This window comes from Hordeum vulgare, chromosome 5H (genome assembly GCF_904849725.1).
Source record: "Hordeum vulgare subsp. vulgare chromosome 5H, MorexV3_pseudomolecules_assembly, whole genome shotgun sequence".
NCBI lineage: Eukaryota > Viridiplantae > Streptophyta > Magnoliopsida > Poales > Poaceae > Hordeum > Hordeum vulgare.
The window spans coordinates 535,606,273-535,620,293 of NC_058522.1; the positions used below are offsets into that span (position 1 = coordinate 535,606,273).

At 47.6% G+C, this 14,021-nt stretch overlaps 2 protein-coding genes and 1 long non-coding RNA gene across 3 annotated transcripts; all 3 read right to left on the bottom strand.

Annotated features, from left to right (window-relative positions):
- Positions 1–922: 922 nt before the first annotated feature.
- LOC123400005 lies at positions 923–1,690 on the bottom strand. Its single transcript, XR_006610466.1, has 3 exons — positions 1,648–1,690; positions 1,190–1,256; positions 923–978 (listed from the first exon to the last, which is right to left on the bottom strand). It is a non-coding gene; the product is annotated as an uncharacterized LOC123400005 (long non-coding RNA).
- A 2,308-nt stretch (positions 1,691–3,998) lies between these two features.
- LOC123452439 lies at positions 3,999–5,682 on the bottom strand. Its single transcript, XM_045129085.1, has one exon. The coding sequence runs from the start codon at positions 5,582–5,584 to the stop codon at positions 4,268–4,270; it is 1,317 nt and encodes a 438-aa protein (XP_044985020.1). The 5' UTR covers positions 5,585–5,682; the 3' UTR covers positions 3,999–4,267.
- Positions 5,683–12,209: 6,527 nt separating this feature from the next.
- On the bottom strand, positions 12,210–13,711 carry LOC123452440 (40S ribosomal protein S29). The gene is made up of 3 exons (XM_045129087.1): positions 13,569–13,711; positions 13,234–13,333; positions 12,210–12,467 (listed from the first exon to the last, which is right to left on the bottom strand). Exons 1-3 carry the CDS (start codon positions 13,628–13,630, stop codon positions 12,459–12,461), a joined length of 171 nt encoding a protein of 56 aa, XP_044985022.1. The 5' UTR covers positions 13,631–13,711; the 3' UTR covers positions 12,210–12,458.
- Positions 13,712–14,021: the final 310 nt, after the last annotated feature.

Consider the following 14,021-nt stretch of genomic DNA (forward strand, 5'->3'; position numbering starts at 1 on the left):
GGTGCTCTGAAAGAGTGCCGGTTTGCTCACAATCATGTTGCTCTATTTTTGTGACATGCCATGGCTGACATACCCGTGGCTTCTGGCGAGCAATAACTCTTCCGCGGCAACCCGCTTCGCGATGGATGCATATGAGCTTCAACTCCTTTTTATCAGACTGCTTCACTCTATGTTGCCTGTGTATAGCAATTGCATAGCTATGTATTGCTTGTTTAGCAGATTTCTTATCTCGGAAAATCTGTCCAACGGCCAGACTCCCCGCGTCTAGGCCAGCAACAGAGTGAAATTCATTAGTGATGCTCATAACCTGTAAAAACTCTGGGTTGATTGCTGCAGCGACCGCCTTCTCAGGAGGAACAACTTCATCATCATCTGATTCCGAAGACGCAGAAGAATGACCATCATCGTCATCATCTAGCGCCTCCGGCAATCCCTCGGCATGTTCGCTCATGTCAACGACCGCAGACCAATATCCCGTATCATACACTTCTTGACCACCTGTTGGTTCCGTTGGGCCGGCGTCGGGGGCTACAGTTATGGCCATATGTTCGCCACCACTTGGTTCCAATGGGCCGGCGTCGGGGGCTACAGTTATGGCCAACTCGGCCTCATCGGCACCGCTACTGCACTCGGCGACATCACTCGCAGAAATGAACTCCACATAAACCATGGGTTGTCCATACATGGAGTTATTGGGATTTCTTGCAAAACCCATGTACGACGCCCATGCTCTTTCACCAGTACCCCGTCGCAGAACCCAACGATTTTCTCCCTCAACCACGAAAGCCTCCAGGGTCATTTTTTTTCCATTCATCGCTGAACCAAACACCGATCGGATGCACCTTCTAACTACCGCATACTCTACATTAACCATGTCTTTCACTACAACCGTAGTCATCCCGCACCTAGACACATCCATACCAGAAGGACCCTCACGTACGATGTGCCCATAAAACACTAACAAATTTTCCATAGTACCTAACGAGCAGCCATATTTACATCGTTAGTCCATTAAAAATCATATTTTCATATGTACATTGTAATAACAACATCCATTACTTATCTTTTTTACATATAACAATTTAACAACATCCATTACATCTACGCATAATAATTTATATTGTACCATTTATCGTGACACTACATCTATAAAATAAATAGAAGATGAATTACAATATGTCATTCATACCTCTGGTTTAAATAAGGATATCCTTCCGAATATAATATATCACCAGAATAATATCAGCGAATTCCACCTATTTTCATATGAATAAAAATATTACACACATAATTATTTTCGTGCTAGCAAAAGTCTAAAAATACATACTGCATGCATATATATATATATATATATATATATATATATATATATATATATATATATATATATATATATCACGAGTAATATTTCTACGGGGTTGACAAATTATCACATAAACAAATATATTACACACGCGTCTTGCATGTACTAATACTAATGGAGCTAACATATTATTACATGTTTTTTACAAAAATGCTAGTTACATAGGCATTTTTCCGGCTCCTTTCTAAATACCAGTTGCATGCAAACACGAACAAATCATCGGTAATATATGAACATAGTCGACCTATTATCACATGAACACAAATATGAACAGAGTCTCATACCTTGATCTTCAACTTAGTAGTTCATATCGCATGACAAAATAGTTCCACAAAAGTGATAATACAGTCCCTAAGACAAAAGATAAACACATACTTAGAAACTAATCGAACAAAATAAAACATCATGCATGCAAACACGACCAACAGAAATGTAAAGCTCTTACCTTGATCTAACTTTTTTTCAACTACAAAGTCTTCAAAATAGTTCCATGAAAGTGATAATACACTTCCTAAAACAAAAGAAAGAACATACTTACAAACTAATCAAACAAAATAAAACATCATGCATGCAAACAAGACCAAAAGAAATAGAAAGCTCTTACCTTAATCTATCTTTTCTTCAACTGCAACGTCTTCAAAATCTAACTTGAAACCATCCAAAATCGCAACTTAAACCTTCATCTGGACTTGTTCTTGAGAAGAGAGTGAGAAAGAGAAAGAGAAGAGGGTGACACAGAAGGCAATGGGAGGAGAAGAGAGTGAGAGAGGAGGCAGCGCCGCGGTTCGTTTATAAAGAAAATTTTCACACTGTTTCGTCGGTGAAGAGCGGGAAAAATGTGCTACTGTTTCGTCGGCGGAGACTGTCTCAGCGTAGGAATCAACGAGCCTCGAAATCAGCGTAGTATGTAGATTTCAGCGCGGCAACAGTACTCGCCGCCTCCTCCCGAGGCGGCCTGTCCCACCTGGCCGCCATATGCCGAGGCGGCAGGGCCCGCCTCTCATTCCCGTTACGTCGCCGAGACGCGGGAACGGAATCTCCCGCGCGCCGCCTTGCCTCGTGGCGGCACCCCTGTCGGCCGCCTGCGCTCGTGGCGGCAGGCCCCAGCCGCCTCGGGCTGTGGCGGCAGGTGCCACGTGCCACCTGGCGCACCTGCCGCCACGGAGGGGTGGGGGTCCTTTCCCTCTTTAGCGTTCGCAGGTGGTCTTTTTTGGCATTCACGTTCAAGAGGGGGTCCTTTTGGACAAAAATTCTCTTATCAGATGGTCATGACATATTAGTATATCATCCTTGGCTACCGTGTAACAAGGATCTAGGAAAAAATATATTTAAATACAATCTAATACATGAAAACACAATAAAAATACGCAGAAGGAGTGATACGTATGTGTTTCTAAGAAGTACACAAGCTACAGATATCATATTCAGAAGGAGTGACACATATGTGTTTCTAAGAAGTACACAAGCTACAGGAAAGAGGAACCAAGACACAGCAAAGAAAAAAAAAACACATAGGATCCATAAATGCAAAATTATGTAAAATCATGAGGAAGCGTTTCATCTTTGCCGCAAAAAAAGGAAGTGTTTTATCTACAAATATACTCTCTTTGTAAACTAATATCAAAACATATGATCTAAATGCTTTTATATTAGTTTACAGAGGGAGTATTTTTTTTTTATTTTGTAGCTTGCAAACCTTTTGGTCTGTTTAAAGTTAATTTGGCACGCAGCAACTTGCAAGCAAGGATGGAAACGTTTTGTTTTCATCCGATATACGACGCCAAAACCTCATCCTTTTTCTTAGAGGCAAAGCCAAAACCTCATCTGGCAACCCCGGCGTCCGTTTTTCCAAACGCACGTCCGAAAACCAAGCGTTTCTCTCTTCTTTTCGAAAGAAAGGTACAGCAGTGGTTGGGCGTGGCATGGCGCGCCCCTCCTCTTTACCCGAAAGGAGCGGACCGGGGCGGCCCCATCCACGCCCGATCGCCAGCCAGCCCAGCACAGACGACAGTCGCTAGGCTGGGCGCCAATCCCGACACCACCTCGCAACGCTAGGCTCACAGGTCACAGCCTCCTCCTAGCCAGCCCCACGCTCCCATCGCACGCACACCCCACCGCACCGGTGTGCAGTGTGCTGCGCTGCACGGCCGGTGGGTGACTGGTGGGCGTGCCGGATGGGCAGGGAGACCGCCCGTACCCCTCCACCACACCACACCTGCCGTCGCCATGCATGCACCCTGTCCCGCTGTGCCGTGCGTCCCCTGTTCCTTCCCCTTCACAGCTCCTTTTCCCTCCAAAAATAAGAGGAGAGCCACCTCGCTTGCATGATCCGCTGCCTGCCTTGACTGGTTGCTCCTCCACGGATCCAAGGGCCACCAAGCCAAAGCTTCGGTTCATCTGAAAACCACACTTGTGGACAGTGTTCTTTGCAAAAGCAGGTCGCATGGCAATGATGCCTCACGCACAAAAATGCTTCGGATTTTGGTTTATCCGCTGCCCATGGGAGAGAAGGGCTCACGGGTTCATATATCAGTCTCAATCGCAAATGAGTACGAGCAGTTCGTCTTTTCACATCTTGCAAAAGGACTCGTGTTCTACTACAAAGGTCAAAATCGAAATGGAGTAGTAGGCGTAGTAGATCACAAAGGCTGAAGGTTTCATTTGATTGATAGAGGGAAACAGCTAGCAAAGGAGGCTAAAAGTGGAGTAGCCAACTAAAAAATCACAACCACACCACACTGCCGCTCACAGAAAAAAAAAAAAAAAAAGGAAAGCGATCTGAACCCAACTAACCCGTCGCCAAAATCGAACCACTACGGCTGCAACCAACTAGAAGAACAGCTAGATTGTCTAGATTCTCGGCTACTTTGTACAGTTTGCTCGTCGGAATGAGATGTTTGCCGGTCACCGGAGGACGTCGGACCGCAGGTGCGAGAGCTCCTTCCTGAGCTTGTGCGAGAAGAGCCTGCACGCGTCCATGCTCAGGTCCACTGCCGCCGCGAGGGCCACGAACGCCGCCGCGTCCTCGGCGCACCCGACGTGCGCCACCCCGACCTCCACCGTCGGCTTGCTGCACCGCCCCTCGCCCTCCACCGCCGCCGACATCACGAACCCGCGGTAGTTCCCCAGAGGCCACTGGCTGAAGTCGCCGCTGCCGCGCGGGCTGCATCCCGGGGTGCTCCCACGGCTCAGCGGCTGCGCAGCGGTCAGGTCGAGCGCGAACTTTCCGCCCTTGGACGCGGCGATGGTGGAGTCCGCGATGGGGACGGCGTGATCCACGCCGGGGACGAGTAGGTCGAAGCGGTAGCCGAGGCTGTCGGACGACCCCGCCCCGCCGCGCTCGCGCCAGCACTCGAGGCGGCCCCAGGGCTCCCACGCGCCGTCACCCGCGGGCCGGAGGATGAGCCACGCGCCCGGGTTGGAGCGGCTGACGCGGTCCGTCCCCGGCGAGGCCACGAAGGGCGTCACCATGGAGGCGAGCGCGACGGGGGAGCCCGACAGGTCGTGCACCGTGACGGACCACCCCTTGCGCTCCTTCCCGGCCGCCTCCCGCTCCGTCTGCGCGACCGACCTCCGCAGGTCGCTGTTGGTGCGGCAGCCGAACTTGCAGGTGAACATGGGCTGCTTCATGCTGCCCCGGACCTGCATCACCTGCGGGCTGCACTCCGGCTCGCCGTCGAACTCGAACACGAACCGCGGGTCGGGCTCCGCGCGCACGGTGAGGCTGAGCTCCGCGGCCGCGGACCCAGCCTTCCCGCCAACACCGCGCCTCCCGACGGAAATCCAGCCGCTATGCAACACGGCGGGCTTGGCCTCGGCGCCCTTGAGATCCAGCGAGATGGTAGCCTTCCCGAGCAGCCGCCCGGAGCTGACCCCGCACGTCGTCCCCTTACGGCCAGCGTAGACCGAGACCTTGAGCGTGGCGGCCCCGCGGGAGGGGGAGAAGAGCGAGGGCTTGCGGGCGAACCACTCGAGGTCGGCCTTGGAGAGGTGGAAGGCCGCGGCGAGGGCGCCGGACGGGGGCTGCTCAGCAGCGGCGGCGTCAGACAGCACGAGCGGTGCCGCGGCGGTCTGGCAGGCCATCTTGCCGAGGCGGATCTTGATGTAGCAGGGGGAGGTGGATGGGTGGACGCCGGCGCCGGCGCCGGCGGCGGGCGGCGCCACCGGCATTCTGAGGGCGAGGTTGCCGACCAGCACCCGCACGAACGGGCACGGGTCCATGGCTCCGGTGGATCAGGCAGGGAGGCAGGGTGGACGGATCCGCGGCGAGCGGAGGAGGCGAGGGCGCGCTGGGAGATAAGGTGGGAGGAGGGGGAGAGAGATTGGCGGGTGTATATGGGACGGACGGGGGGTGGGCGGCCAGGCTGGATCCTGCTGAGCCATGGCTGTAACCGTACGCTCGCGATCGTTCTGCTGGGGCCGTGGTGTCAGTGTCGGGGGGTGCGGAGCGGGGTGGTGTGTGTGTGGGGGAGAAGGGAGAGGAGGCCGAGCTGGAGCCTGCACAGAGTGGTTGTGCGGATGCCGCGCTGTGCCAGACGTTTGGTTTGCTTTCGTTTCATTCCCTCTTTTTTCTCGGCTGGGAGTGGGGCCATGCTCGCAGTGACTGGGCTGGCCGGCAACTCGCTGGTTCAGCTCGGGCTCGGCATAGGTGTTGTATGTAAGTAGTACCTCTCAAAAAGGTGCTGTATGTAAGTTGTCTCAGAAAAAGAGGTGACGTATGTGAGAGGAAATATTTCTACAGGCTGTTGATGTATTTTATTTGTATATTTCGTGACAGGAAATAGCCATTGTTATAGTTGGTGCTCCAAAATATTGGAAACATAAAATTGACCATGGAAATACAAGTTACATGCCCACAAAATGTACCATTGAATTTGTATCTGAACAGAATTTTTAGTATAGTATTTTTTTTCATAGGTTGAATTTGACGCTCTATAATTTGTGTGCGCCTTGTAAACTGGGAGAGGGATTGGTATCACCAAGGTTGTCTACATGTTGACTTGCATTTATAAACTGTAAAATCTGAAAATAGTATTAAAAAAATCAAAAATCTGACTCTTTTCCTTCTAATAAACATTAATGAATGTTCAAAGTGTCGGTGAATATTTGTGATGAAATAACATTCTTGCAGGTATGGACAAAAAAGAAAAGAAACATACTAAAAATGCTTCCAATAATAGTCTTTTTCCAGCAATTTTTTTCAGACCTCACTGATGGCATTTTTATGTCAAAATTCTGCATGTAATTGAAACAAAAGTCAATGCTTATATTTAGTTAGTAGTACAAAAATAATTCAATCTTTTTGAAATTCTTACTCTTTTCTTCATCAGAAAGCATGTGAGCTCGTGTTCAAAACCTTCATGTCCGCTTATATTTAGTTAGTAGTACACAACATTAGGAGTATTATCGAATCGTGGGATGAACAAAACTCGGAAATTATCTGACCATTTCTACAAAAACACAAATGATGTCAAGAATTATCGATCAAAATATACGCATATCACTTCTTTGTCGTGGGAGTTCAAATCCTAGGTTCGATACGATACGTGTCTTATGACATCACATTAATATTTTAATTGTCAAGTACATATTTAGGTGGGTAAAACTTTTGAACCACGGATAGAAGGGGTGCAAGTGCAAGTGCAACCCACATCAACCTTCCTCCCGTGAAGCTCGTCAACTACTCTCTTCCCTCAGTTTACAGGGTTCATCACAAAAAAATAGTTTTAAATTTTGTAAGTTTCAGTTTCATTGTTCTCCTGTGATAGCCTAGCTTATTAGGGATGATAGACTACTCATATCAATAAGGAATTCCTTCTTTTCCGGGAGCCCATTCGAACAGAACTAATATACTCCCTCCGTAAACTAATATAAAAACATTTAGAGCATTACTAATATTGCACCATTCATCATCTTCCTTGCGTGTTGAGATTTTTAAAATTGCGCCCTATAAAGCGAAAGGGAGTGAATAGCTCATAATTTGTCCAAATTTGATGCTACACTTGTGCTATGGTGTTGTACATCAACCCACGTGAATCTTCAAGCTTTGTCAAGCTCATCTTCCTTTGTGTTGTGTTAGTGTGTGAATATGTACATCTACATGTTGTGCATCGTAATGTTCACATTGTGAGATCCTGTCGGCAGCCTCGCTCGACAATGTCATTGCTTCAGTGACATTGGTTTTATGTCACGCTTGCATCATGTTTGAATACTTATTCATTAGTTTGTCGTAGCCACGTTATCTAAACCACCGTATCCCAAGATATGTCAACATAGGTTCAGTCAAACTTTAAATGTTGCTAGCATGGCTATGATAGGTGTGTGTAAAACACAAATCTTTGGCAAGATCGAAATATAGGTGTTGTGCATCGTAATTTGCACTATTGAAGAAAAACACGTCTTCTTTGATATTTGCTCAACATTTGCACTAGTTTGACATTTGCTCAACATTTATCTAAGTTAACGCTAAATTTGCACTATTGAAGAAAAACACGTCTTCTTTGATATTTCTCAGAGTTCTTGCATAACTTGTCTTCTTTGCCTCCTTAACTTTGATTACCCCCCTCAACAAATTTCATTAAGCCCCTCCACTGTACATGTTGTGTATCGCATTTTTTACATCATGACTTGCTTCTAGGAACCACACTACACAATGTCATTGTAGGTGTTTTGCATCGTAATTTTCACATCAGGACTTGCTTCTAGGAGCCTGGCTCAACAATGTCACTGCTTCGATGACATCAGTTTTATGTCATGCTTGCATGCCACAGCCACATTATCTAAAAACACTTTTTGCCAGGATATGTCATCATGAGTTTAATTGAACTTTAAATGCCGCAACCATGGCTACGATGGGTGTATGCAAAATTACAAACACACAAATCTTTGGCAATATCGAAATTTCGCTTTATATCTTCCAAAATACCTAGTCAACAAAAACATAGCAAACACTAGCTGTAATGACTCAAGGCATTGTCCAGAAATTAAAATAAGGCCGCCAATAAATTAGCACAGTCAAGGTATGACCACGAGCCCCTTGATCGCATCGGATAAGCAGTTAACCACTAGCTCAACACCAGCTATAGTATAGTACACCCCCGCTCCACCTGGGATAATCAGTATCCTAATCACTATTTTACTAGTGCAGCAGCGGGATCACAACTGTGCCAGCGTCGTCTTGACTGTACAAGTGCAGTAGTAGAAGTGTATTTCCCGCTGGCGCCGGAAGCATTTCACGTTGGGATCTCAGGTACCCGGCGTCGTCGCTTGCGGGCGGATCGCTGTCATGTGCAGCGCGACAGCGTGCGGCCTGCGAGCTTGCACGAGCGCCCCCCAGCCCGCACGCCGAATGTTTTCAAGACGAAGAAGAAGAATCCAATGCTACCTCCAAGCTGGCCCGATGACTCATTCATCGAATGCTGGTGGAGTGGTGGGTGTCAGTCAGCTCACTCGCCGGCTGGAATCCAGGTAGCGTCGCACGGAGTAACCCCCTTTTGTTTACTGATAAATCCCGATGGATCCGGCGCGTGCGCGCATGTGAGAACAGCACGGCCTAGAGGGATCCCAGGTCGATGAACTGCCCGCACGGGCGCCGGAGCAATTGGCATTCTTTTATAAATCGAAAGCGGCCTGTGCATGCGGCCTGCACATATCCGTAACCCCGGCCCGCGCTAATCATTCATTTCCGCCTGCTCCGTAAACTAATCCACGGGTGCAGCCCACGGAAAGGAAAGGGAAGGGGCCCAGCTTGCACAATATGCGATCCGGACCGACGATGAAGGAGGAAGGCAAGGCGTGGTGGAGCGGTGCGCTGGCCGCGGCGTCGTTGGAGTCCAGGCTGGGTACAGCTGGGGATGGGGGATGGGCACGGCACGGGGGCCCTAGGTGGCGCTATCCGCCTCCGGAATTCAGATTCCGATCTCGTCTCGCCCCCGATAAAATTCCGGCCCGCCATTGGCCGATCGCGCCTGGACGGGACGGGACGGGACGGGACGCCACGGGGCCTAGTGGCTCCTGGCCAGTGCACCGGCGTGCGCGCTGGACTGCGGGCGCCCAGCGCGGCGTCCCCGGGGCTGACGGCGAAGCTTCCCCCGCCCTGCGTCGACGTCCGCGGCGTCGGCTGCTTCGGGCGGTGGCGCGCTGGCGCGGCGACACCTGTGGTGTGGCATGACGGCGCGCGCGTCACATGGATGGTCCTGGTCGTCTTTTCGCCATGGGCCTGTCACGTTGCGGGGGGGTTTATCTATCCGGTCGAATAGTTTTCCGTCCGGCTGCACGGGCGATCGGATGCCCTCCTTCCTTCTCCCGCATCGCGTCGCCACCTGTGTGGTTGGGACTCGGCCTCCGATTCAAAAATAATCGGCGCGTGTGTGGGTAATCAGGCACGACTCAAGTTTGCGAGTGCATGCTGACGAAATGGATACGTAAACACATCGTTGCGCAATGCTGATTACTCTCACTGTTTCTAAATACATAAATACATATAAATCTTTTTTTTACTACGAACTAATATGATGTAAAATAAATGAATTAATGCTCTAAATTATATGGGCCCGGGTGGCCTGCGAGCCAACCATAAATGGATGTTAAAAACTTATGTAGGTGGTGATCCTTCACACCTATGAACAAATAAGTTTACAAAGTAAGCAGAGAAATTGTCGGCCTATAGCGACTTCTCACAAACCGGAAGGCAGGAAAACAAGCACGGTAGAAAGTGAGTGACTCACATATCAAAGTTTGGTTACATGCAACGTTTATGACACTTTTCATATGTATCCTAGTTGGGGGTCTGTTTGAACGAATGCAGTAACAATATATTTGCACACGATTTGGTAGTCTGCATGTAGACTGTCTGCATCAGAGGATCATTTCCTTTTTGAAACGTTTGGTTGTGTGCATTTGCGGGTTTGATGAAAGTGTTCCGTGTTTGGTTGCACACATGCAATGTGATTAAGAATTAACAACTATCCATGTCACAAAGAATTACACTAGAGTTTCTTGACAGTGTGCTCACGATGATGGCGTCAGTGTAGGCCGCAGACGAGGAGACCGATCGAGCGACGTCGGGCACAAAACGGCGTTCAACCAACAAGGTCAACGATGATTACTGGAACATAGTGCCTCGATAGCTGCGTTAGACGATGACCGTGGGGCTGCGTGCAACGCTGCGAGCATGGGACAATGAACGAGCAATCCCGTCGGCAGTCCGGTAAACCAATTGCTAGCATAGATGCCGCGGAGAAAGTGTTTAGAAAGAAACGAATAGGAGGGCCCCTAGGCAAAGGACAGGGAGGAGAAATGCAATGTGCACGTGAGTGTAGTTGGATAAGGGAGAGGAGGCCGAAAGAAACCACACACACAACGTCACCAGTGTAATAGGACACTGACAAGGAGGCTAGTGTAGTAGGACGCCGACGAGGAGGCTAAAAGAAACAACACCGACAAACGACGAGGGTACCATTGTATAGGACGCCGACGAGGAGGCTAAAAGAAACGACACCGACGATGGCATCGGTACAGTAGGACGTCGACGAGCAGACTAAAAGAAACAACACCGACGATGAAATCAATGTATAGGACGTCGACAATCAGGCGAAAAGGAACGACACCGACGACGACGCTAGTGCAGTAGGATGTCGAGGAGCAAGCTAAATGGAAAGACAACGAAGATGGCCCTAGTGTAGCAGGACGCTCGCGCAAAGACAAGAGAATAGATTAGAAGGGACTAGGCAAAGGAGAATAAGGAGTGTCATAAAACAGACCACACATAGTCCATGAAGAAATGAAGATGAAGATCTATCCATCTACGATCGTCAAAACAAAAAAAAAGTGCAACACAAAAATCATGTGAAACTACAAGGTGAAGTTGTTGGTCAAAAGAAATTCCAAACGGTCCACCATGCGCAATATTTTTTGACGAAATTTGTCAAAAATAGCTCCGACACCACAACATCAAAGTTCATCATTTTTTGTGTAGACTTTGTTTTTAATTGAACTAATAAGTGGACATGATTAGCAGTCAAACAAACAAACCACGTACAACCTCTGCATCACCGATTCAGCCTTTCCCGGATGCAGGACAAAAGGTAAAGTTTCATGCGGTCTAACTTTCTGATGTGACCCAACTAATCAAACAGTTCATTTCTCTTGGTGCAGGCTTGATTGAGGATAATGAGGCCTACCACACGAGTCATAAGCATTCTACCTTTTTTTTTTTTTGCGGTACACTAAGCAATCTACTTTATTCAGGACGTGACCAACGAATAATTCCAGTCATGCTTGTTCACGCACAAATACAAAAGGAAAAAAAGAATGCACGCCTATCGCCGGAGATGCTCAATTTTTGGCAAGTGTTATACATGCACATTTGAAGACACAGAAATATCAGCGATTTGACACATTGCCCGTCAGATCTGCCATTGGAATTCCAGATTTTATAGCAAAGAATATGTTGTTCTCCGGCGAGTTCTCACCATCTGGTTGGCGGGATAGTAGGACAGTCACGCATCAAAGGTTTATAATCCCTAAACATTCTACTTTTTCTAAAGTATATGACCAACGAATAATTCAACTAACTCTTGTATTGACCCGCAACTAATACCTTAAGAGAAGCTCGGTTTTGACAAGTGTGATAGATGACCATTTAACAATTAGAAGCATATTTTCTAGCTTAAGCAAAGTCAGGACAGCTAAGGACAACTGTTAGACTAACAAAGAAGACTAAAAACAATCACACAGAGAGAATAGCAGAGCACAGCAAAGACTGATTCAAGAACAGAAGCCAGGCAAGCATAGGTATGAACACAGGAATATAAAATTAGAGCATGAAAACAAAGCATGGCCGGCATTTCGCAAAATAAAAATGTAAGGATGCAGGGCAACCTTCTAATAATCATAAAGGCATGACAGTAACAGAATTACGGGTTTCAGATGCTCAAACAGCAGTCACCAACATGGTTTCACGGATTTGTCACTCCAATTCAAACATTAACAGTAGTTCATTACATAGTTTATAGGATAATAAAGATCGGCCTCGATGAAGCACCGCAGTTCGATGATAATTTCCTAGTCCTTGCTTCCTTTGAGGTTTCCATTCTTAACGGTACTGTTAAACAAGAGTGCAATTTCAGAGATCAGCATTAAGAGATTGGGATATGCAAAATAGAAGGCATACAAGAAATATAGCCACACACAAACAATCAGGTATTCATGTACCCAAGCCTAAAAACTGAAGCATAAAACCTACAGTTAATCAGATAAAAGTGGAAATGGAAACAACATTCTTCAAAAGGAAAATAATCTCAATTTTCTACTAAATCATAAAGTATTTGTACCTACTTAATAGATATTTGCACAATTGCAATACACTCACTGTGTTATGCACTGAAATAGACCGGTATGCTCAAAGAAATACTTGGTAGTAAAATAGTTGAGACTGGGGACAGATGCAACAGAGTAAGACTTGTATTGGTGGGAACAACAAACGGAGCTCAACTCTGTCCGTTCCAATATGATTTATGGTGACTAGAAATTACACATTGCTCAAACAGATACAAAACATTGCAAGGTAGAACATGAGGTGATGATTGCAGAACTTAACCAGGTTTACTCTGGCAAGAGGAGCAACACACATCTATTTTGAATAAGTGAATCTAACATGCCATACAATACACTACAGTATGCAACGACACATGCTACCAGATGGTAGTCTCTAACAAAATAAAACTGGTTCACCATACCAAGAGAGGCCTTGTAGACAGAGCATATACATTATTCAAAGCAAAGCATGGGTGCATATACTAGCACTACTCAGCAGCCATAAAATTCAGGCACAGATTCAGGAAATCCATAGACAGTGTGGCGGCGCATACCTTGATGAAGCCGATGTCCTTGGCGTTGCTGCGGAAGCACTGCCTGCAGCACATCAGCCCGTACTTGCGGATCAGGCCATGCGAGTTGCCGCAGACACGGCTGCAAGAAAAGATCCAAACCACCACGCGTCAGGGCATAAAACCATCAAGCGATCCAAGGCGCGTGAATCATGTGCATCTAAGACGAGTATTGCATAAGATTTAGAGCTAAGCTACGGGCTTGCGCCACGGATCTACAGGTGGAGACATGAAGCGCATCTTGCTACCGATCTAGGAAGGGGCGTGGTACAACCTTCCAACCGATCGAGGGAAGGGAGTAGAGAGAGGATCATTACCAAACCCTGGATCCGGGGCCGTAGTTCTTGGGGTGCGAGTTCCAGACGTTCGAGTGTCCCATGGCGGCGGCGGCGGCGGCGGCGAGGCTTGGAAGTTGGGAACTGTAAACCCTACCTTTGCTCGCGCCTGGCTAGAATGAGGAGGTCGGGTCGCGTGGGCGCCGGGTTTTCTATAGGCAGGCAGGCTTCACTTGCTAGGCTCTCACTTGGATCTATTTTCTGTTAGTCCACTTGCCAGCCCATGTCCTGTTTAAGTGATCCATAACAGCCCATGTATGCCTACACGATTTTTTTGCCAGGCTCCAGTGATTAAAACAACATCAGATTTTTGACAAAAGTGTCATGCTTGCCACTTTAAGTTGCTCTACAACATGGCAAAGAACTACTTTTTGTTAAAAGTCCCATGGCAATTTTTTAAATATTCTTTCTCTCATACATGGAAAAAGTGCAAAC